General features: G+C 30.6%; 2 protein-coding genes and 1 long non-coding RNA gene across 6 annotated transcripts; 2 read left to right on the top strand and 1 right to left on the bottom strand.

Moving 5' to 3' along the window:
- The first annotated feature begins 5 nt into the window (after positions 1-5).
- Acat1 (Acetyl-CoA acetyltransferase 1) lies at positions 6-3,408 on the top strand. 4 transcript variants are annotated; one of them, XM_074243062.1, is made up of 11 exons: positions 79-96; positions 578-636; positions 802-835; positions 914-1,057; positions 1,240-1,354; positions 1,446-1,639; positions 1,720-2,013; positions 2,083-2,271; positions 2,333-2,490; positions 2,558-2,674; positions 2,985-3,408. In XM_074243062.1, the coding sequence occupies exons 1-11, from the start codon at positions 94-96 to the stop codon at positions 3,289-3,291; spliced, it is 1,614 nt and encodes a 537-aa protein (XP_074099163.1). In that variant the 5' UTR covers positions 79-93; the 3' UTR covers positions 3,292-3,408. The 4 variants fall into 4 exon arrangements, with proteins under 4 accessions (XP_074099166.1, XP_074099163.1, XP_074099165.1 ...); XM_074243064.1 differs by having other exon boundaries at positions 2,997-3,406; XM_074243065.1 differs by lacking the exon at positions 578-636 and having other exon boundaries at positions 6-96; positions 2,985-3,402.
- LOC141527535 (uncharacterized) lies at positions 3,189-25,037 on the bottom strand. Its single transcript, XR_012479213.1, has 3 exons — positions 24,560-25,037; positions 21,692-21,917; positions 3,189-3,321 (listed from the first exon to the last, which is right to left on the bottom strand). It is a non-coding gene; the product is annotated as an uncharacterized LOC141527535 (long non-coding RNA).
- On the top strand, positions 4,236-24,502 carry Bdg (sodium-dependent transporter bedraggled). Its single transcript, XM_074243059.1, has 13 exons — positions 4,236-4,653; positions 6,815-7,442; positions 8,906-10,003; positions 17,413-17,594; positions 17,677-17,893; positions 17,987-18,237; positions 18,334-18,557; positions 18,648-18,804; positions 18,881-19,161; positions 19,249-19,380; positions 21,721-21,948; positions 22,009-22,206; positions 22,723-24,502. The coding sequence occupies exons 2-13, from the start codon at positions 6,841-6,843 to the stop codon at positions 23,686-23,688; spliced, it is 4,536 nt and encodes a 1,511-aa protein (XP_074099160.1). The 5' UTR covers positions 4,236-4,653; positions 6,815-6,840; the 3' UTR covers positions 23,689-24,502.
- Positions 25,038-25,225: the final 188 nt, after the last annotated feature.

Genomic DNA, 25,225 nt, shown 5'->3' with positions numbered 1-25,225 from the left:
ATACTCTGGGCAGACTATACTCTGCTATTGTTGATACTTATGATGTTATATACCTCGACTCCAATCTTCTAACTCATTGCTATCTGACTGGAGATGGTAATAATAACTATTTTAATTATATATATATATATCACTACTAGGCATTTTATATTTTTTTTTTTTTTTTCACTGTAAATATTAATTACCTCATTTTTTTTATTTTTTAATTCGTTTATTTACAATTTTACTCCGCAAGCGACACATGACATTTTATTTAACAGTCACTTGATCACTTTTTTATTTTATTTTTGATAAAATTATTTTTAAAATTTTTAAACGTCAATTTATTTATTGAAAATTCGAAAAATTATTAAATATCTGCTAAATTTTTTTTCATACCCGACACACTTATTTAACTGTACACAATTAAACTTTTTAAAATAAAATATATTTTTTAGTTAAAAATTTATTTTTACACACTTTAATTTTCATTTTTTATAATTTAATTTGGTAAATTTTATTTTTTTTTGACGTGAATAAAGAATCCGCACTCCAATCACGCCTTTGCAAATATATAAATTTATAAATGTAAATATAGGTATTTAAGGTTCGATTCGAGATTCTACTCCGGACGGTGCTGCCTCTTGAGAGCAAAATGTAAACTACTTAAATATACATAATAATAACATGTAAATACGAATGTAACACAAAAAAAAAATTGTGTTAATTTTTTTTTAAATATGTTTATTGGATGCCACGATTTATATTAAATGTATTAATTACATAACTATTTGAAGATAATAATTTATAAATACGTTTCAGACATAGAGTTTTACGGCGCTTGATCATCAAAATGGTAATTATATTAGTTTCACAGATTATTACTTAGTTTTTTATAAAAAAAATTCATCCAAAAAATTTTGTACAATTGCAGGGTATTAATTTAATAATTAGCAGAGCTTACAGCACAAAAATGCGGGACGTAGTAATTGTAAGTGCTGTACGGACACCCATGGGTTCGTTTTTGGGCTCGCTGTCATCAGTACCAGCTCCAAAACTTGGTTCAATTGCTATTCAGGTAAATTTCTTCTTAAAAAATTTAATTATACAAGTTTTTTAATTTATAAAAATTAAATTAGTTAAAATCTGAAAATTTTTTTATTGAAAAAAATATTTAAAAAAAATTTTAATAATTTTTCTTGTTGAAAAAATCATTTTAAAAAAATTTGACATTAATTAAACTTGATAATTAATCAACAGGCGGCTGTTGAGCGTGCACGTGTTACTAAAGACCAAGTCCAAGAAGTTTACATGGGAAATGTTTGTCAAGCAGCATTGGGACAAGCACCAGCAAGACAAGCAACTTTATTTGCCGGTATTAATTATTATTACCTTGTAAATTATTTTTAATAATAATTAAATTAATTTATAACTAAAATACTTGATAATTAAAATTATAATTTTAGGTCTACCAATGTCGACAATATGCACGACGATAAACAAAGTATGTGCAAGTGGGATGAAAAGTGTAATGCTAGCGGCCCAAGCACTGCAATGTGGCCACCAGGACATTATTCTGGCCGGTGGTATGGAGTCAATGTCCAATGTTCCTTACTATTTAAAGCGGGGTAATACTCCCTACGGAGCAGTCACGTTGCAGGTAGTTTTTAATGATAAATAAATACATCAATGTCATCTATAGAACATAGAAGAGATTGATTGATAGAATTTTTTATGTAGGACGGTATTGTACATGATGGATTGACAGACGTTTATAATAAAGGGTTCCACATGGGCAACTGCGCAGAGAACACGGCTAAGAAATTTGAAATCACTCGGCAAGAGCAAGATGACTTCGCGATCAGCAGTTACAAGCGCAGCGCATCCGCTTGGCAAAACAAAGAATTCCAAGATGAAATTGTTCCTGTAAGCGTTCCGACTAAAAGAGGGATGCCTGATTTAGTCGTGTCAGAAGATGAAGAGTTTAAGCGCGTTAATTTTGACAAATTTAGGGAGCTTAAAGCTGTTTTTCAGGTAATTTATTTTTTTTTGTCTACTAATTTATAAAAAATACAGTGCAATTTAACAAGTCATTATTTTTAGAAAGAAAATGGAACTGTTACTGCTGGAAACGCATCAACGCTAAATGACGGAGCGGCTGCATTGATTTTAACCACTAGCGAAGTGGCCCACAAATTAAATCTTAAACCTTTGGCACGGATTGCTGGATTCCAAGATGCTGCTACTGATCCCATTGACTTCCCAATCGCTCCTGCTTTTGCAATTCCAAAAGTAATTACTTTTTCTTCATTATTAATACAGTTGAATATAAAAAAAAAATTTTTATCCTCAGCTACTCGAAAAGACTGGAGTTAAAAAAGACGATGTAGCACTGTGGGAGATAAACGAAGCATTCAGCGTCGTTGTGGTTGCCAATCAAAAACAATTAGGTCTTGATCCAACTAAAGTAAACGTCCATGGTGGTGCAGTGTCTCTTGGTCATCCAATTGGGTAAGTAATTTTTCGTAGTCAGAGCGTCAATCAATCTTATTTATAACACAATATTTTTTATTGTCAGAATGTCTGGTGCTAGAATAATTGTTCATTTAGTTCACGCTCTTAAGCAAGGGCAAAAGGGAGTTGCGTCAATTTGTAACGGCGGAGGCGGCGCATCGTCTATTTTAATTGAAAAATTGTAAGTTTTAATTTACTCCATTCCAAAGGACTGCTTTTATATTCAAGACAAATTTATATATTTCAAGTTTATAAATATATACAAATGTATATTTTATTAATTTTATATTAATAAAAAATTATTAATGTTTACTGGTGTCATATTTTTAAAATGATCAGTACGTTATTAATTTTGGTAAATAAATATAAAAAAAAAAAAAAAATATTTAATCAATTAACAATAATAATAATAATTTTTTAAGTTATTTATTTATTTATTTATCAAAATTAATCATAAAATTTCTATTAATATACTCTTTAATATAAAAAAGATATCAATATAGGAGCCATGAAATTTCGCCGAGCCCATCGCTACCAAGATTACAGTTATTCACAAAAAATCCATGCCCATTGTGTGATGTCTTGAAAGCAGAACTAGAGGCCCAGTTCCACGGTTGCTATGTGCTCGAGCAAGTTGACATTAGTTTGCCCGGCAATGAGGGCCTGTTCGAGCTCTATAGGTATCAAATTCCGGTTCTTTTTTTTGAGGGGCATTATCTCTGCAAACATAGATTGGACGTCGAACTCTTGAGGAAATGCTTCGACTATTTCTTCCAGCTTCAAAACCAAAATCCATAAAATTTATAAAATTCAACCGGTCTGACTCGACTGTAAATAAAAAATCATCTTCATCATTGTCATCATTATCATCGCAATTTTTTTTAAGTAAAATAAAAATTTAAACAAAAATCTAATTCAACTTTTTCGCAGGCAACCCATCCCAAGGACACGGCTAAAAAACAAAGATAAAATTTCGACGCCAATGCGAGGGCCCGATCCCGCGCTCTTTAAAATCCGCTATTCCCATCACATCCACAAGCTTATTTATTCCACACATGGAAGCCATAATGGGCCTACAATCTCGATTACTGTGCTCGCAAACCAGCTCTCCTTCTCAAGCATTCACCAGCGCCTTCCACCTTCTCACACTAAATCGCGAGTCATACTTGTACATTTATTTGAATATTACAAACACAATTTATTCCCTCTAGATCCAACAAATCCATTTCTTCACACTTTTACTTCGTCTCTCCCTCTCTTAGGCTCTTACTCACTCCGATTTTTTATCTATTTTGATGAACGCTGAATATATCTGACCTATTATAAATCTCCACCTCTTTCTCCGCAAAGTATTGTATGTGTGTCCTGTATTATCCTTGTCTTAATCATTCGCCACCAATAGATCACTAATTTCCCTCTTTCTCTCGGCTTTCTCTCTCTTTTTATCACGCTCTCTTGGCTCTGTATACTTTTCTTCCACTCCCCTTTTAAATGTGTTGGTATTATATGAAACTCACACACACACACACACACACACACACACACACACACACACACACACACACACACACTTCGGCAAACATCCACATCTACATCTACATCCCCTCACTCACACACTTTTATTGTGTACACATACATTCATGTGAATGGGTGAATGCACGCGCTCCGAAAAGGCCCCATAGTCAAAGTCTCTCATTCTCGTTTAGTTCTTTAGTATCGCGGCGACTTGTTTCGTATTAATACTCAATATTTTACATGGTAAAAAACACCATAAAATGTACATACTGCTGTATTGATACTTGCTACTATTTATATTTATAATCCAATAGTTAGAATTTTTATTTAAATAACTTATTAATTAAAAATAACTTGCCATTAATTTTTAAATAAATTAGATAAGTTTTTAAAATAAGATTTAGTGTGCTGTGCTATTGCCATTTCTTCTTTTATTTAAACGACCTGCTTGCGGGTATCAAGTTCGAAGGATATTGTAAAGGATTTGTGCTACTTATTATGCACAAAGAAATGAGAATAAAAATATCATTTACCGTTTGTTAATTTTTACTATTAAATTGTTACTTTTGCGGTAAACTAACTAATAGTTAGTATCTATATCTTAACGATGGATTACTTGCACGTATTTGAATATATTATTTTTTGGTAAGTATTTTTTTTTTTTAATTTTATAATTATTATAAGTTTTCTTCTTATAAATTACCCTATTTATTTTTAAATTAAGATTTATCTGTATGTCTAGTTCTTTAATATATGACAAGCGTTATTTATTATAACTTATTTTTCATTATATAAACTATTATATTGTTGACAAGTGAAAAATATTTTCACATACTTTCTCTAGTCAAGTTATTCGATATTAATATTTATTTTTATCTAATTAATTCATTTAAATCCGGGTTTTATCTATTAAAAATAATTAGTCTGAAGAAATGAAACATTTTTTATGTTTTTCAAACTAATCTAGAATTTTTTTAACCGATTAAACAAGTGTTTTATTTTTAATTTTAAATTATAGATAGTTTATGCTCGAATATACAAGACAATAAGATGTAATGCAAGAGATATTGTGTTTGCGCTCAGGAGTATAATGCAAGAAGAATAAAATGGCTGACCATGACTTATTGAAGCTAATTTTTATTTTATTATATTTTTATTTAAATTTTTAATCTACACTTAGAGTATGAATATATACAGAGCGTTTATCTGGACAATTTAAAAAAAAGGTCATTGACTCATTGTTCTGGTAAACACACGGAGAATGAATTAATTTAATGATTAATTTTTTTATCAAATTTAAAAGTTAGAAATTAAATTTTAGAATTTTTATTGACATTGAAAAAAAAAAAAGTTTTGCGGATTTTTTAGCGACAGGTTTCACTCCTGTATAGTGGTCAGTGAAAAAATCAATGTCGAGGTAAATAAGTTTGTTGCCTACACGCATATATCATATATATATATATATTTATCGGGATACTCAAATGTTTATATAGATTTTATTTTAGTTTGTTTTGACAAACTCGACGGAAAATTTTAATCTTTTATTTACTTTTAAAATTTATTTATAATATTTTAAAATTATCTAATGTTTTTTTTTTTTACTGTTAAAAAAATAAATTATTTTACTGAGACTAATGGACGATAATGTAAGATGTAATTTATGTATGTACCCTCGATAAATTTAGAGAAATAAAATAAAAAACTTGTTATTTACAAACAAATAAATCCTATTATCTGAAAATTGTTTAGACAAATGTAAAAGTAAAATTGAAACCACGTGCAGGCATACCGTCACCTTTTTTAACGATTTTATGAATCATCACAAAAAATAAGTACCCGTGTATTATTATTGTTGTTATTTTATATTAGAGTGTATTGTGAGCTGTAGTTATATTGCCTGGAAGTTGAATAAGAATGTAACTCATTTGTATTGAGCGTATACGTGAGTAGGCGTCAATGTACACCATTACACGCGGTCTGTAATCGATGAATCATACAAAACACTTATGTATATATTAGGGCTGGCCCTGTCCCCCGGCAAACAAATTAAATTTACTCGAAAACGACCCTATTGTCGAACGGTGAATATTATTTGTCTGGTTTTTATAATTACTTGTCACTTTTGGGGTGTAAGTTAGTTTTTTTTAATTTTTTCACTGCAAAAAAAATTATTTTACTTCAGAAAAATCCTAAAGTATATAAATTTATTTATTATTTTTTAAGTTTTGAATTTTTTTATATTAATTTATAAAAAAATTAATTTAATTCAAATTAAGAAACATTGAATAATTTTTTTTTATCAATGCATTTTATTTCTAATATTTTTTTTATGTATTTTGACTATATTTAAAATATATAAATAAAAATTTAATTTTTTTATATTATCCGCGGTAAAAAATTTATTTTAAATATTTAATACAAAATTTTTTGACGCAAAATTTTTTACTGTGTACTCAATATTAATTAATTTCTTAGAAAAAAATTTACTAGCTCTTCAATATAAAAATACATCGAAATATAATCGATAAAAATATTATTTATTAATTAAATAACAGTCAGTAATGAATGCTAATGACATTGGTACGTATTTAATAACTATTGTGTTATAAATTATCACTTGAATGTCAACCGAGCGTTAGGCTTCGATTAACGTCTGTTCAATCCGCGGCGTGCAATAAGAGCGTAAGCACACATTGAAATTTAAAAAAAAAAAAATAAATAAATAAATAAAACTAAAAATAGTAAGTTGTAATTCCCGAGTCATAAAAAAATCAATTAAACAATTAAATTTTTACTTTATTTCCAGAAGTGACTAATATCTCAAGCAGCAGGATGGCGTCGAGCGATCGGAAAGAAGAAGAAGACTTAATAGACTTGGACGGGCGAGCTTGCGTGTCAGTTGTCCCTGTCCCCGAGACAGTGATCTCAGAAGAGCATCTTCTGGACGTCTGTCCGCCACAGCTCGAGCAAAAGCTGTCTTTAACGCGAGAACACAAGCTAGTTCGCCAGCACTGCGACAATGGGGATGTCCTAGTGACCCTGGGACACGATCAAGTGGTCCCTGTGAGGAAGAGGATCGACGTTGTCTCCTCGGAGACGATTAAAAGAATCCGCGTTATTACTAAAAACCTCGAGCCTGTTATTAAGGCAACTCAACAGCAGATTCGACGCTCCAGCGAGAGTGAAAATAATAACGAGTTTAATGGTCCAAGGACTCATCTCGGGGATGACGAATCAACATCGGCTCTTGATGTTAATAATGTGGAAATAAAAGCGCCCGATGGAAATGAATTATCTAGAGGAAATGGAGAAAAAACTGAAGATAAAAAATTGTGGGCTAAAAATTCTGATGGATTACTTGATGAATTTAATTGTGAGCCTTCAACATCCAATCATCAGATTCTACCAACTCATTCCAAGTCATCCTCTATCGGGTACAGTTTTATATACATTGTTTTTATTTCTTCTTATATACACGGAAAAAATTTATTAGAAAAACTAGCAACCTTACCGTCACTATGTGAACTATAAATAAATTAAATTTTGCTTCATTAAATAATTACTTGTGTTAAATTGCACTGTACTTTCTTAAATATTGACGTTTTTAAAGAAATAAGCTCATCGAGAGCTTTCATTTGAGTACCCACATGCATTTTGATATATTTTTCATATATACATATATATATAATATATATATAAATATATGAAAAATTGATGTGGTTACTCAAATGAAAGGTCTCGATGAGTATAATGTCGGGATGTAATTATTTATTGTATTTTGGATTTAATTTAAAGTTGAAAAAAAAGTATTTCTTTGGGTTGTGTTCTTATTGGTTAAAAAAAGCTACATTTATTTTTTTCGTGTGTGTTTATATTTATTTTTATTTGCACTTATGTACATATGAGAGTTTATCTTGCGGTAATTTAATGACAAGTTTTTTGCTACTTTATTTATTGATAAGTACCATTAAAATTAATGACGCGCTAGTGCATTTTTAATGTCCTGCATGCAGGTTCATTGCACGGAAGTTGATCGTTAGTCAGATGGTACTGTTAGATTTTATTTTAATGTTATTTAATTTATATTATATTATGTTTACTCTGTATGTAGAAAAATTACAGCGAAGAGTTTGGTCAGAATGTAAAAATAAATTTTTCTAGTTTAAATTATTGATAGATTTATTGATAGATTGAAGTGACCTCGTCGGTTAACTAGTCGTTACTTTGTGATAAGAATCTTTGAATTACTCAATTTTAACGATTTAAAATAATAAATAGTGATAATATTTTATAAATTAAAAAAAATGTGTTTTGAAATAATTGATGAACTACTTTGTTAAAGTAAAACTTTTCAACAATGGAAGTAGTTTATTTCCTGTTGCTCTATTTTTAGTCGGTTGATATGTCTTAAAAAATAGTTTTTATCACAGCTTATTTTGCAAGGCAATGCGGGGTTTATCTTTGATATGTTAAAGAGTTATTAAAATAATCTATTTATTATATTAGAAAACCATTCAATTTTTTGTTAATAATTTTCCAAAGTTATATATAATATAAAATTTTTGCTTAATTATTAATTTAAGTGAAATTTATATTGAGTTATACAATTACTCAATTAAATTATTCTAAGAAAATTTTTTTTTATAATTTAATTATTTTACATTAGCCTTGAATATAAATTTCTTCTTAGAAAATTAATTAACAACACATTTGATACTTGTCATTAAATTATATAATAATAACAATAATAATTCCTTAAAAATTTTAAACATAAGTCATTATTATTATTATTATTATTATTATTATTATTATTATTATTATTATTAATATTTTATTGACACGCTTAAAAATTAATAATGATAATAATTAAAATAATAATAAAATTAATATTTTAAAGGCATTCATCAGAAGTATTAGCATCAGGATCATCTTCAGAGTGTTCAGAAGTAGATTGGTCGTGGGTAGAAGAACTAGAGCGTCATCGTTCGCTATCAATGCAATCACGTCGCCCGAAGTCGTTAATTTCAATGTACACTCCCACTTCAGTAGCCCCAATGGACTCGTCGGGTACTACCAGTTTACCAACACCACTAACAGCATTAGAGAGTCCATCCTCACCAGCAGTAGCAGCAGGTGTGACTGTTACCTACACTCAGGAGAGAACCCAGAGCCACAAACGCATGCGTTCCTCCACGGGGCCAGTCGCCTCCAGCGATGGCCATTCAAACAGCAGTATCACCATGCCCGTCGACTCGACGCCGGCTAAATCAATAGCCTGCACCCTGGTCACTACAGACTCTCTCCCGGAGGATTTCTCCATCAGCCGCGACTTAAACTTCCTGGGCAATGGCACGTTGACCTCCACCGCGATTTCAACTTCAACATCCACTACGTCAAACTCAACCCCTCTGTCCTTCGAGCTGGACCAGATTGACCACGAGGACGTGGGGATTCCCATCAACAATTCTCCCGCCAGCAGCTCGTCCTGGATGCGGGCCTCGATGCGCAGGCTTCGGCATCTCCGTCTTCCCCAAGGATCCACCAGACAGAGGACTCACCGACCGCTGACAGTCGATGCCATCGAGTCCTCTTCATTCACCACGACTTCAACCTCTTCCTCGGCTTCCTCCTCTTCAGCTTCGTCATCCAGGCCCATTTCCGCGCCAAATTCCCTCCCGGACATCGCGCTGATCGCTCCGGAAATTCTGGCTGCCCACACTAATTCAAATCCCGGGAACTCCAACTCCAATTTGAGACCCTCCAGTGCTCCAGTCGCCGTAGGAAGGACTAATAACTCCCTGACACCAAGAACCAGGGGAAGAAGAACCGTCAATCGTTCGCGAGGCAATAACAGTGCCGCTGATAGATCTTGTCGGCGTAATAGTAACAGGAATAATTCTGTTAGTAATTGTACTAATGGTGATAATAGTGATAATGTTAATAATATTACAAGAATAAACTCTCCCCAACATATGAGCTCTACTCCGTCCAGACGGTGAGTTTAATTCAATATTCTCCATTAACAATATTAACAAGATTACGTTTTTTTTTTCTGATTGAATTACTGCGCTGATAGAAAGATTGATTAACTGTTAATAATTTAATTTATTAAATTTTAATAAATATATATTAAATTCTATGATTTTAAAAAATCATTTATTAATAGTTAATAAAGTCTATTAAATATAAACAAATCCTTCTATCAGTGTGGAGAAAAAATTTTTATTTATTGAAGAGTTATTATTTCTTCATACATAGATTTAATTAATTAATTAATTAAGAAATAAGCTGTTTGTCACAAAAAAAAAACCCGCAGTTTGTGTTTTTGTAGTCATTGTTTCCCGAGGAATTTAAACACCGAGTTTTTATTTAAATTTATAAAAATTTTTATTATAAACAAACGGTATATAAGAAAACACCAGCATGCATTGTCTTCGTCTCCTTTCGCGTTCAAGATTATTATGTTTATGCATACAGACGGTATATACATGCAGTGCCGTTAATCGTTCGCGTTTCGACGCACTGTACTGTACTCCACTCAGTATAAATGTATATATGTATATATAAATGTACATATTAAACGTAGGCGGTCAATATTTTTTCTTCAAGTTAAGTGTAATTGTGATTTATATTTTTATTTTCATTCCATCTCGGTTGAGGATTCCATTCCACACAAGAAATCTGTGTTGCGGTTCTTCGCTTCAGAGAACTTGCAGTTTTCTGGATTACATTTTCTTCCGTAGTATTTTCTACTGCTCTATTATATGATATTACATTAATTATTATTTTTTAATTGCATTGCCTTTATGCAACTGCTGATAAAATCCGTGAATTTTTAAAACAATTTTAGTTTAATTAAATAAACTCTAAAGGATTGAAACTTTAAATTTAAAATCCTTTATTTAAATTTTTCTTCTTTATAATTTTATTTTACATTATAAATATATGATATATTATAATATATGATGTAGGTAGAAACCATATGTCAAAAATGTTTCTCCATACGGGCTGTTTCACCGCGCACCGTTACGCAACATAATTTTTTCTTTATTTCTATTGTTATCCTGCAGCGCAGCCCTGTTTGAAGTTTAAATTAATTTTTTCTTCACTTATCATTTCATCATAACTTTAAAATCTGAATTACGGTGAATGCCTTGAAATTATATCACCATAATATTATTATAAGTAGTATAACATACACCGGTGACTGTGAAGGCCTCTTGAGAAGGTTTGTTCTCATCATCTTAGGCCGGATGTAGTGAGACGCTCTTGTTAACTATTTTATAAAATCCACTTTCTTTTTTTATGTCTTTGAATATTAATTAATAATAGAGTTTAGAAAATATTAATATAAATATTCTGGTATTTTTTTTTATACCACGCAAGACAGCTGGTGAATAAGCGCTTGATCATTAATTACTGGATAATTATTTTTCCGTGGATACTGACATAACAGTTTTTTAACTGTTAATAAAATTGTTTATTTTAAAAATTTTTTAAAATCTTCCTATTAATAAAGACTAATCTAATAAAAAATTTAATTTGTCTTAAAAGAAAAAATCTTTAAATAATTTTATGATTTTGTCAAATTAAAAAATTATTAAGCTAAAATATTTTTCCTGATTTAATTAAATTAAATCTTCTGATTTTCTTAGTTTAAAATTTTTCTCTTGACTAAATTAAATTTTTTTAATCATAAATAGAACCAAAATAAAATTTACAATTTTTTAAAAAATATTACCCAGAAAATCAACATTCCTATTTATCTTGCGCTTTAAACGCGTCAATGATTTAATTACTCAGGGTCGATTGAACGACTTTACTACAAACTCTAAAGAAACCATTTAATTAGCCGCGTTTACTTAAAAAACAAATAAAAGGCCTCAAGAATAAAACTAGAGCCATAAAAAATTATTTCCTACTTAATTCCGGGTAAAAAATTTAATTTAATCGCCTACAATTATTTAAACCACATTTCGTGATACGAAGTATCTCTCCCACAAATAAAGTACCTGAATATTCATCATATCCCATGTTACGTTATAATAGAAGTTAGCTTTTTACTATTACATCGATGTATTATACGTACTGCTGATGGTATTGATTGTTTTTTACTTGGCTCGGCCTAACCGGTGGTCAGCCTGGTGCAATTGCAGTTGAGTTACCGAGATATACGTTTGAGGGCATCCGATAGGGGTATTATATCGTGACGATGCAACCTTGCAGCGGTTTCAATGTCACATATCATTCTAAATAACTTTCACGTTATTATTTATTCTACACTTAGCTTTAGAGAATTATAATCTTAACGCTTATCTTAGTACTTTACTTGCCTCAAATTAACTGATAACGGGATATTTATCACCGTACCCGCATTCCCACATTATTATTTTATTGTCCATGTATACGTGATGCATTACACGACGACACGAGTTTCTTTTTACTCTATCCGGACTTTCTCTCTCTAGCTGGTTTTTTCGTTGAAATAATGCAATTAGACTAGTATAGTGCCCAGAGCGCGTAGCTCCGGTTTTTAAAATGAATCCATTACTTGCAAGAAACAATGCTTCGAGCGAAGACTCTACGTAGCACGTGCATCTACATAACTACGTAAATTGTCAGGATGCGCTTTTATTATTTTTATTAAATGTGTCTCTGACAGGAAAAATTTTTTTTCCATTCTTTTTTATTTATTTATTTATTTAAATAAAGACCCAACAGCAATAGCCAGTAACAGGGTCTCTAGAAAATAAATTTAACGTCCTTTTAAAAAATCATATTACCGATAAAAAAAAAAAATAAATAAAAACAATAATATTTTAATGTACTTGTATTTTGAAAAAATTTTTTATTTTTAATTAATCTTACAAAATTAAAAAAAAAAAATCGTGAAAAATAATTTTTTAATTTTTGCGAGAAAAATTTAAAAAAAAATTTTCAATGAAATATTTTAGTGATTAATTCAAGTACCCTTGTATTAATAATTCGTAAAAAAAAAAATCCTTGCAATTCTGGGAGTGAATTTAATAGGCACAAGTTGCACCAAAGGATGACGAAAGTCTATTTCATCTTGGCAAAAAAGAACCGGGGATGCATGAGTGTGTGGATGATGTGAGCAATGTTTATCATGATGTTCACCACTCATCCTCAGAGGCATTTGCAAGCTATATGTATAAACTGCATCGACTCGCCAATTTACCTCTTTATGTATCTAGACTCCTGATACCCTCACTGCAGCGGTGTTGCACAAAGCGCTGCACATGCTCCCCCACTTTGTTCCCGTTCCTCCGCATGTCTGACTCTCGGCCAATACACTCCTCCCTCTGCTCAAGCCCAGCTGCAATTCTTGGGTGTGTTGTGTTGAATGTGAGCCAATACATGTAAGAGCTTCCCATGCACCGAGCTGGCCACTGCACTCTGCACTGTCATTGTATTAAGGTCTGATATATAGAAGACTATATTGATAGCTCTATACAACATGTGCTCTTGCTCACGTATGCACTGTGTACTTGATTTTATAGTGTACAGGGAGTTGTCAATGCAACGACCGTCTAGCTTGTAATCAATTGCATCGTGTCGGTTTATACAGTTTATATTTTATTTTATTTTATTCTATCTTTTTTTTTTTTTTTTTTAGAAAAATTTTTTTCCATAAAATTCTTTTTTTTTAATTAATAAAAATTTTTTTTAAAATATATTTATTGATAAAAAAATATATTAATTGTTATTAAATGAATTTTTCTATTTTGTTAAATATAAGTAATTTTTTTTTATTTTAATTAAAATTTTTTTGGAAGAAAATTATATTTTATATTTAAAAAAAAAAACTGATAATTTACCTAATCTATTAAAATTTTTTTTTTATCTACTTAAGTTAGAGCTGATAAAAATGTGTTTCAATAGAATTTCGACACTCATCCTTAAGTCAAGGACTCCAATAAATTTATCATCATTTATCAGTTGAAAAAATTTAATAAAAATTGAATATTAAAAAAATTTTCTATAATCTGTACTTGAAATTTTATTGGAAGCCCAAAACTTAAGATTCAATAGAAGTTTTTATGAAGAATATTAATAAAGAAATAAATTTTAGACTAAATTATTCTCGGAGTTGTGAAATAATTTTTTTAAAATTAAATTTCAATTGAAAAGTGGGAAGAAGTTATTCTCTAGGTCAAATTTTTATGAAACTAAATTAAAATAAAAAAAAAAATCTAATTTCAAAAAAATCTTTAAATAAAACGATAAAAATTCTTTATCTCAACAAACAAACAAAATTGTGCAAATATTTATCGACTACAAATCCAATTGTTTTATCATAAAAAAACATTTAGTAAACATGTAATAAATTTAATAAAAAAAAAAAAAAAAAAAATTCATCAATCCTTAGTCACTTTATTCTCCGAGGTATTATCAGCGTCAGTGGCCATAAACTTAATATTCCTTCCACAATAATTTACCGACAATAAAAATATAAATTTTTCGTAAAAAAATAAACAATTCTGTCTCACGTGACTTGCAGCTTACAGTTATACCTGCTGCAAGTTCAGCCGGTAGACGGTGAGTAGTCTAGTGTACGTTTAGTTATACGTGTGGTGACCACCAAGGCCTAGAAGGCGGTAGTCCAAGTAAAGCCACCAGCTATATCACACACGTTAAATCGCCCCAGTAGTCGCGAGTCAAGAGTTAAGTTAAGCATAAACATCAAGTCCCCCATTAAGTGTACTGCTACGGTATACGGTACTGTTTAATTTAACGGGACCAGTGAATTTTTAAAAATTTACATTCTCCATCTCTTAATCTGCAGCTCCTACTATACCAATAGCAACAATAATAAATTTCAAATTAGTTACACGAATCAATAACATCGAATAATTGACAGCTTTTTTTTACGATCAATTTTCTGTCCGTGCGCTCGAAACACGCGTGTTAACAGTCCATTAATTGCAACAGTAAAATTTATTTTAATTGCAATTATGTAATTTAATAACACTCTCGTAATATTTATGTGGCATAAAAATAATTACAAATCACTGCATAATTGCTCTTAGTTAACTTTAAATAAAAATTAAAATTAATAAGTAATTAATTTAAAATTTAAAATTTGAATATAATAGTGTAGTGACATGAGGAAAAAATGAATTAACAATTACTTCATCAATACGGCACAAGTGTACGCCAGACTCGAGTAAAATAAAACATGGACAAGTGTCAATAAGTACGATCGGGCTTTAACTTGTTCGTGTATCAAATATATATAAATATGTGGATAAATGCACGAGTATAGATATAGATAACATGCAATGAATAAAGCGAATAAAATGAATAAAAATATTGTACATGTGTGGTAATATTATTATTGTTGTTATTAAGTAAGGAGTTAAGTCTTAACTTGACGCGCTCGGAAAATCGCGGTATCAGGCAAACACGAGGCGTGTGAGTAAAGAGGTGATATTTCCGCGCGTTTTTCCGACGTCGCGGCTTCTATAGATATATATATATACATATATATATATATATATATATATATATATATATATATATATATATATATATTATTGTTATTATATATATATTTTATATATATGTGGGGATTATTGCTGGTAAGACTCAATTGCCCGATGCGACTTGTTGAATACACAGTCCAGAGTGCATGTATAATGTATAGAAGGCTATCATGTGCATACACTTGTTCATATATATAAGCATGATATGATATGATGAACTACGACAACGCGACAATATGCAGGGGGTACTTTTACTATAGCCAGAGAAGACAACGGCCAAGGTACTTTTTGAAGTTCACGATTTAAAAAAAAAAAAAAAAAAATTCTTTACAATTTTTTTGGCTTTGTTTTGGGAAGAATAAAATTCTTGGAGGACAATTAAGTGGTAATTTACGTAAAAAAAAAAATATTTGGGATGGTATTGTTTTGAAACAATTATAATTTATACAATAGTTTTCTTTTTAAATTTACTTTTGTTTTTTTTTTTTTTTTTTTTTAACAATTGTACTGATATTAATTGTAAATATTGGTAAAGAACGTGGAATTAATTTATTTAAAGAAGAAATACACTTTTTTTAAGTGTAATAACCTAAGTAGTACTTTATAAAAATGTATTATAAATTTTTAAGTCATTTTTGAAATTTAGGAGAGTTTTTTTATAAAATTAAAAATATTTTTTTAATTTAAAATTCAGAATTAAATTTTTTTCCACTAGACAATTGTTATAAATTGCAATTCATACTTCAAAATCTATCATATTAAAAGAAAAAAGTTTTTTTAGCGTGAAGCTAATTTATGTAAAGAAGAAATACATTTTTCAAGTGTCAAAAACCTCAGTGTAGTAATAAATTGATATTTAAACTTAATTAATTACAAAATACAATAAAAATTTAGCTACATCTGGTACTTAAACATCGATAAGTGAAGCACTTGTTAATATATTGCAAGTAAATTTAATAGTGATTAATTGCTTTAAAAGTCGCGAGCCAATTGCGGTATAATAACAGCTTTTATTACTCGTTATTGTTTCTATCCTTGATAAATGCCGTTTTGTTGTTACTTATTTATTTTTCAATTTTTCTTATATAAACCGCGTTGCATCTAATCGCGGAGGTCAAATGTTTGTAACAGATTTGCAATTTATATACTTTAATTGATACTTTTTATAGTGTAGTATATTGACCTGATTAGTCGATTTATTTTCGCGACAATGATTTCAAACAGGTATCAACCTTTAATTGACCTTGGACATATCTAAATAAATAAATAAGTATAACGTAAAATAATATAATTATTTTTGAGGTATTCAGTGTTTAGTAAGCTGTTTTTTCTGATAATAATTATCTATATCGTACCACTTTTTACAAGTGACGGTTGTGCGAGCTATTAAGTAATACGTGATGTTTTTCGAGATTAAGTAATCGATTAATTATTATTATTATAATCAGTGAATATTTTTAAATAATTCATTTTTTTGGCTGAAAAGTTGTTTAATGTGAGTTGATACAATGCATAGAATAATTATTAAGCCGAGGTTGTTAGACCTTGACCGTTCTACATACCAGAATGGGCTGAAATTTTTTTTTTTTAAGTTCATTAATTATTTATGAATCTTAATTGGGCGTCAGTTGATGACGAACGTAATTTTAAGAAATAAAAAAATTAGTTTTTTTTATTTACTCTTTTAATAGAAAAAAATTTCTTTCCAAATGATTTTTAAATTAATTATTATTAATTTTATTATACATCAGCTGTTTATTGTTTTATTGTCATGTTTTGTTTTTAAATTATTAATTCAAAAAAAATTTAACCAATAATTTTTAAACAAAACAAATTATTAAAAAATTTATTTAAAAAATTAATAAAAAAATTGTTGAATTAAAAAAATTAATTTTAGTTGCGATAGACAAAGAGATGGATCGCGAAGAACTGGAGGCGGAGGAAATGAAGATGAAGAAAGCGAAGAAAATCCATTGGGAAAATGGCCACATGCGCTTAGTCCAGCATTAGCTTGTCTCGGTTGTACCCTGGGGCTATTCAACATTAGCCGATTTTCGATTCTCAGTGTTCAATTTGGAGGTCAGTATTCTTCACAACCAAAAATAATCATTAATCACAATCAATATTGATGATTAATTAAACTGACACCTTTATATTACAGCGAATTTCATCGTCCAATTCTTAGTACTGTCATTAGTACTGGGAATCCCCCTGCTAACGTTACAAGTGTGCCTTGGCCAACGTTTGGCTGCTGGAGCAGTGGATATGTGGAAGATATCTCCAGTTTTTCACGGAGTTGGCATTGCTTTATTAGTAGCGCATGCCCTTATCGGTATTTACAGTATTATAGGAGTTTCTTGGATGTTTGTATACTTCAGGTAATTTATAATTATCTAAGCTCCAATAGAATGCTTCTTCATTTCTGCAAATTAATTATTTACCACAACTCTTTCCTTTTTTTTTTCATCCAGGGACTCTTTTATCACCAAACAAGATAGATATCGATGGGCAGAGCCGTTTTTTCTCTACCGCGAAGACGCGAAGCCAATGAATTTATCAGTCTCGTACAAACTTCACGAGACGGTGCCTGATTACTTCAGTGGAGTAGTCTTGCAGCGGCATCATTTAAATGAACCCAGTCCTGGAATTGTTACGCTCAAGTTCCAAGTGGCATTCAATCTCGCGGTTGTTTGGATGATTGTATTTGTTTCTTTAAGTAAAGGTACATTACAATTATATCTTCAATTATTTTTTAATCCTTCCTTCTATTTTTTTTTAATAAAAAAAATTTTTTATTTTTATTTTTAATTTTTTTTAGGACTAAGATCATATGGAAAAGTTGTATATGTATTTACATTAGTACCAGTCTTCGGTACATTGATACTTTGCACAAAATTACTCGGCCTGACACCTCCGGGTACGATTAATCAGCTGTTTCCAGCCACTGTTTGGAGTGAATTTTTTATAAACAACAAATCTTGGGTCGCAGCTTCTTCTGAAGTTTTTCTAACATGGGGAGTATTAGGAGCTGCTGCTATGCAGGTAAATAATTAATTCATTTTTATTTAAACAAATTAATCTCAGAAGAATGTAATTGTAATTAATTATAAACTTTATAATTTAATTTATTAGATAGCAGCTCACAATAAATACAAGAATCTTCTTCAAAGAGATACCAGCCTAGTAATTGTGTTAACGATTGTTGTGCTACTTTTGTCAGCATTTCTGGCTAATACGTGTGTGCAAATCTTGAGATATCACGGATACACGTACACGACTAGTTCTTTTGGTAATTTAAAATTTATTATTTATTTATTTACTCGTATTGAGGCATATGGAGTTTTTATCGGTGTAATTGCTTGCAGAGAAAATATCCAGCTACGTATTTATGCGGCCAATTAATCAAGCACCGCCTCCAGGTTATGGTAATACACCGGAGAGGTTCATGTCCCACGCATCATTTCTTCTTGGACAGCGGACAATAAAACCAGGTGCTGATCTTACTGCTGAATCTGGGTATCAGAGTCTTAGGTTGTCTACAGAACTAGTACCTGCGACCCTAGCTCTTCTTGGGGCTGAACAAGTCTCTCCTTTTTGGGCTGTTTTATTTTATTTTATTCTTATTCTTTTTGGAATCGCACAACAGGTAATTGTTTTCTTAATTTTAATTTAAATAATAATAATTAAAAAAATTTTATATATAAGTTGTAAAATAATAATAATTAATTTTCAGTTAGCAATATGGCATTGTGTAATAACGGGAATAATGGCAATAAATGCAAAAATGATGAAGCTATGGGAAACAACGATAACATTCTTCAGTTGTGCTTGCGCTTACATTCTCGGTCTACCAATGGCGACAGAGGTAAGAAAAACAATTAATTATAAAAAATATATTATTTATTTTTAATTGAAAAAAAAAAAAATATATATATATATATATATATATATATATATATATATATATATATATATATATATATTTGAAACTAAGCAAACAAAATGATTCAGAAAGATAAAAATGTTATCTTACAATCTCTTATCATTTTATTATTGTTATCAGTGTAAAACAATTTTAATCAGTCCGCAAATGCACATCATAAGACGACAACGATCGCTTAGAGTTTAGTTACATAAAAAAAAATTTATGTGTATATATATATATATATCAGTAAATAACAACGTCTGTATAAATATTATATCAATATGCGATCGAATCAATAAATTTACCTGGTACAAGCATTAAAGACCAAAAGAATAACTAAAACATATTCAGTTGCGCGTTGCTAGATAAAATGAACAACACAATAGACTTCAGTCCTTCAAGCTCGTCGCACCGGAACATTGTCAACTGTTACTTCTGCAATGACGCGTTTGATTACGAATATTGGCACAAACATGTTAAAATGTGCGGTGAAATTTTAGAAGAGTGTTCTTGTGGTGATTTTGTGCCGCGAAAGAATAAAATTCTTCACCGAGAAGAGTGTCCAGTAAATTTAACTTCCGGAGAAATTTATCAGGCTGTTAATTCAATGAGCGCGGCGTTGAAAGAGGAAGAAGACTCGCGGAAGAAATCAGTGGACCAGCTTGTGCTGATGATCAGACAGTTGGAGGACAATGTGGAGTACGTCACCAAGTTGATGGACAGCTTGTGGAAGAATGTGATGGAGGAGTCGTGTCAAGAAATGGCGCGACACCGCCAGCAGCAGTTTTACTTGACGAACATCGACAGAAAGCTGAACAATTTGGAAGAAATATTGAACGGAGTTAAAGAGAGAACCAGTAAAAATTTCCAAGCACTCGCTTACAGGCTGGATGTCATCCAGAATGCAGTTACCGATAGCCAGCAACGAGAGCTAGCGAATTTTACCTGCGACGGAAAAGTCAGGATGGAAAAATTGGAAAGCGAGCTGAAGGATCTGAAGACTTTCGTCGCAAAGGAAAGTATTTTGATCAGCGACATTTGGGATGATCACAAGCAGCAGATAAATTGCATAAAGCACCAGCTGGACTTGCGGCTAAGTGAAGTAAAAGACAGCGAGCTTAAATTGCAGCTGGTTAATGATAAGATTGATTTATTGATCGAGGAGCTCAAGTGCCACAGCGAGTACATAGATAAGCACGAAATGGTTACCAAGTCGCTGAAATTCCAGCTCAACAGCACCATCAAGCGTCTTGAGGAGCTGATGCTGTCAAATTTGGTGCAGAAAAATTTGTTGTCTTCCTACAACGCGGTTGGCAATTTAAATTACTTCAAGAACAGCAGGGAAGAAATCGTAACCGCGATTCCGATTACGCACGGACGACTTTTATGGCGGATAGACAATTACTGTGAGAAAATGATCGAAGCTAAGGAACACGAGGCCGTTGTTAACAGCCCGACGTTTTTTAATAAAGAGTACGGTTATTTGTTGAAAATGGAGCTGTATTTGAACGGAAGAGACAGGTGGAAAGACAGGAACATCATTGGGTGCCTCAAAGTCGTCGAAGGCCCTTGGGATCCCTTATTAGAGTGGCCTTGTACTCTCCGAGCACGTGTCACACTTCGTGATCAAGATAATTCGGGGAATAATGTTAAAAAAATTGTCAAGACCAAAGCGACTCGGTTGAAGGATTGTAATAAGCGTGGGTCAGTTAACGACAGTGATTGTTGTATAGACTCGGCTATTGACATGTTCATTCCTCACACGGTTTTAAATAGACATGATGGATTTACTAAAAATAATTTGTTGTTCCTTGATATACAAATTACTGAACTACAAAGCAATCTATCAGCTTCTACGTCGGCTTTAGATAAATAGTTTTTAGGCTTTACTTCTGCTGCTATTTATAATTATTGTGTAATCAATCTTTCGCACATGGACGTTTGTATTAACAGTACTGATAAATTTAAGAACATTATTTTTTTTTTTTTTTTTTTATTTTACTCGGCCTAAGTGATACCGAAAATAGCCAACGGATTATTATGTCATGTAAAATAATCAAATTAAATTTATTTTTACTTGTCTATAAAAAATATTAATACTGAAGTTAACTGACAATTGTTACAAAAAAATACATTTCCACTATTTATTTTTATTTTCACGTGGAATTTTTTTTTATAATAATTTTATTGGATAAAATTATAAAAAAATCTCTAGTCTGTTAACTTCAGTGTAACAAAAATTAAATTTTACCTGAAATTTAATTATTTCTTCTTTTCTAGTTGGGTATCTACGTAGTGTATTATTTAGACTACACAATCGGCGGTGGTTGGTGGATAATTATTCTGTACCTCGTCCAAGTCGGCGCAGTCTTTGCAGTGAGAGGAAGGCCTCACACTGGAGAAGCTGTTGTTGCTGAATTATTCTCACCGACTGGAAGATGTCTGAAACATTGGGCTGGTCCGCTGCTGTCTTTCACCTGGAATGTCATATTGCCAATTATGTTGATGGTAAATATTTTTTATTTTTTTGCTTGATAATTATCTTATCAATAATTTATTTATTTGCAGGTATTAAGTATTACTTTATTCCGGAGTAGCAACTTCCGAGAGCTATACTCTTACAGAAAAAATGGGAAAGATTACTGGGCAGTATGGTCTAGGCAACTAGGAGCTGCTATGCAGTTAATTCCGATTTTAATTATTCCTGCTGTTGCTATCATACAGACTTTTCGGTATTTGAACAATGGACCACCAGATATTTTTGATGTAAGTTTGTTTTATTAGAAGATGTAGCTTGTATAAATAGTAGATTTATTTTTTTTTTTTATTAGTGTTGAAAGTAGAAAATTTTTAGAAATTTGATGTTTAAATAACTGTAAGACATTAATTTTTGTTATGCTAACAAACTAGACTGAACAAACGGAGACGAATGATCATTGTGAACATTGTAATGGCAATGTAAGTTCTTTACTCCCCAGTTTATAAAATTTCTTCCATTTTATTTATTTAATAAATTTTTTAATGGGTAGTATAATTATTTAAAAATATTACTAGTGTTTTAAATTAATTTTTCTACAATTTTGAATTAATTAAAATAATTTTAATAATTTGAATTAACTAAAAAAAATTTTTTTTTATTAAATAAATTTAATTTTTAAAATTTTCAATTATTTAAAATAATTAAAAAAAAAATTTGAATTAATTTTTTTTAAACTTCTTAAGAATTATTTCTTCTCTATTTTATTAAAGAAAAATTTAAAATTTAACAAAATTTTTTTACAGAGAATCCAATTGCTCTATCGCCCATCTCTAGAGCCTGAAAGTGCTCGAAGAAGACTAACTCAGTTACGGAATAACACCACAACAAGTATCCACCACGACACCACAGGAATTCTACCAACAACCTTAGATGTTCCCTTTGAAGATCCTCCGCCAAAGTACACGCCACCGCCAAGTTACACAACAGCAACGGGAGCGCGAATAGCGAAAATGTTGCGTCAAAGTTTCCGCCAAAGCGTCAGAAGAATAGCATCAGTCCTAGGAGAAAGCAGCGTTGCACGTGCGAGACCAGCTCTGCAACCTCCACCACCTGACTACGCGACCGTCTTAGTAGAAATGAATCACACGATCGTACCGCGAGACATCCCAGTGATTCACACCATAGAATCGCGTCCGGACGTAGCCGATGTCGTTCCTATAAGTCATCGCCACAGCCACAGCCACAGCGGTCCCATTATGGACATAAGAATTGGCTCGCAGACTCTGGACCGAGTTTCGCGAAACACTTTCGACAGATGTCCCGTAGAAAGGACTCACTCGACGATAGATCGGAATCGCAGACGCCTGCACAATACCGGATCCTCCAACCTGACCGCTGCCGACGTCGCTAATTTATTGAGGAGCAGCATCAGAAGAGGGACCAACAAAACCCACCAGACGCTGCAGAGGAGCTCGCTGATTAATCATCAACCAGCTCCGCCGATCAATGCTGCGTCCATTGAAAATCTCGTCACTGCCGCCGCGCCGATCGGCCAGGATTCCTTAGTCTTTAATAAACCTCTAGTCTCTGAACACCCTGTTGATAGTAATAATGATGATAATCATAATAATGTTGATAATGATATTAATATTGATAATGATAATGATAATGAAGATGAAAATTACCAAGAAAATGAAGAAAATAATGACGTTGACATTAATATTGATGTAGACGATGTTGAAAAAGATAAGACTGTACAAATGGAGTAACTCCGTTTTTTTTGTTTAGATTTATTATAATAATAAAATTAGCCGACATTTTTTATTTTTTAATTTTGTTCAATTTATTAAATTAAAACTAAAAAAATTTTTTTTTAATTGCACTTACAGTTTTTTAAATTTTTTAAAAATAAAATTTAAAAAAAAATTTTGTTTGTAATAATTTTTTCAAAAAAAAAAATTCTAAAAATTTTTAAATGTCGGCTGACTTTATTGTCATAGATTTATTGTGATATAATTCGCAACAATTGTATAAACACTGTAAAATTTGGTTTAATTTCTTAATAATTGATTAGTTATTTATTTAGTTTATTCCAAAAGGAAGCGAATTGTATAGTTTTTTTATTGTAGTTGTAATTATTATTATTGATAAAAATTACGGATTTTTTTTTTTTTTTTTTTTTTTTTTTGTTAAGAAGAAATGTATTATTTTGTAGCAATAAAAGAGCGCATTTTTGGTAGCAATATACAAAATTCTGTGAACATGTGTTCAGAAGCATTTTATATATTTATGTATGACACCTTGATGCCTTATCATTGAAGATGAATGTCAGTGAGCAAGAGCAAATGATTAGAATTTTATTCTAGTGTAATACGTAATTTGGAGAAGTATATTATTAATCGGCGCGCGCATGAAACAATCATCCGTCCAAAAAGTTATAGGTTAGGAAGAAAATGATATTAATTTCTTTGAGTAACGCAAAGATTGAAAATGTCATTGACTTCTTTTTGTGAGCAATTGAATGGTACTTTAATTGTTTGAACTAACATGTACATAGTTATGATTAAAGGATAATTTTATAATGTGAAATTTGTTTTTTTTTTTTTATTGAATATTTTTAATTTTGGAAACCTTACTTACTTAATGACTCTATTTTGTTTTTCAGGAATGGAATTTTCATTGTGTAGACTTTATTTTTTCACCGGGTTTAGATTCGCGCACTAAAACCAACTGACACTTGAAAATTTTCATTAATTTAATTTAAAAAATAAATTTTTTATAGAAAATTATTAAAAAAAAATTTAATTAAGTTTTTTAAAATTCCTACACGAGAAATTTTTCTTTTAAAGTTTTTTGTCATGATTAATTTGAAAATAAATTTATAACTATTCTAAAATGTCTTTTAAATTCACTAAAATTAAATTTATTCAATTGAACTTTAACTATTTTTAATTATTAACTCTAATTAAACGAATTTATAACGCGGTTATTGTTTATTTGAAAAGAGAACTTCATTTTTTTGAGTTGACTGAAGCGTTCCAGTTACAAGAATAAGTTTCTGCGCAGAGGGCGCCACCTGAACCGCGCAACTGTCAGTAGTTTTCAAATTCTCCATTTAATAATTTAATTCTTCGGGTGCGTACCTTAAAAAAATTAATTACATCCATTTTTCAATTGATTATTTATTAAATTATATTTAAAATAATATATATATATATATATATATATATATATATATATATATATATATATATATATAATAATTAAGCAATTTTTTTTATAAGCCACATTTTATTTTATACTATC

This window comes from Cotesia typhae, unplaced genomic scaffold (assembly GCF_013202065.1).
Source record: "Cotesia typhae breed Kobodo isofemale line unplaced genomic scaffold, CoteBio_Ctyphae contig_4, whole genome shotgun sequence".
NCBI lineage: Eukaryota > Metazoa > Arthropoda > Insecta > Hymenoptera > Braconidae > Cotesia > Cotesia typhae.
Note: the sequence above shows the minus strand (reverse complement) of the source record. Positions and strands in the feature narration are given on the sequence as shown.

Coding starts and splice junctions, on each gene's coding strand:
- Acat1 (XM_074243062.1), top strand. Junction 836..913: donor GGCGCTTGATCATCAAAATG/GTAATTATATTA, acceptor GTACAATTGCAG/GGTATTAATTTAATAATTAG. Junction 2,272..2,332: donor CTGCTTTTGCAATTCCAAAA/GTAATTACTTTT, acceptor TTTTATCCTCAG/CTACTCGAAAAGACTGGAGT.
- Bdg (XM_074243059.1), top strand. CDS start 6,841: ATGGCGTCGAGCGATCGGAAAGAAGAAGAAGACTTAATAGACTTGGAC. Junction 17,595..17,676: donor TCTCAGTGTTCAATTTGGAG/GTCAGTATTCTT, acceptor TTTATATTACAG/CGAATTTCATCGTCCAATTC. Junction 19,381..21,720: donor GTCTACCAATGGCGACAGAG/GTAAGAAAAACA, acceptor CTTCTTTTCTAG/TTGGGTATCTACGTAGTGTA.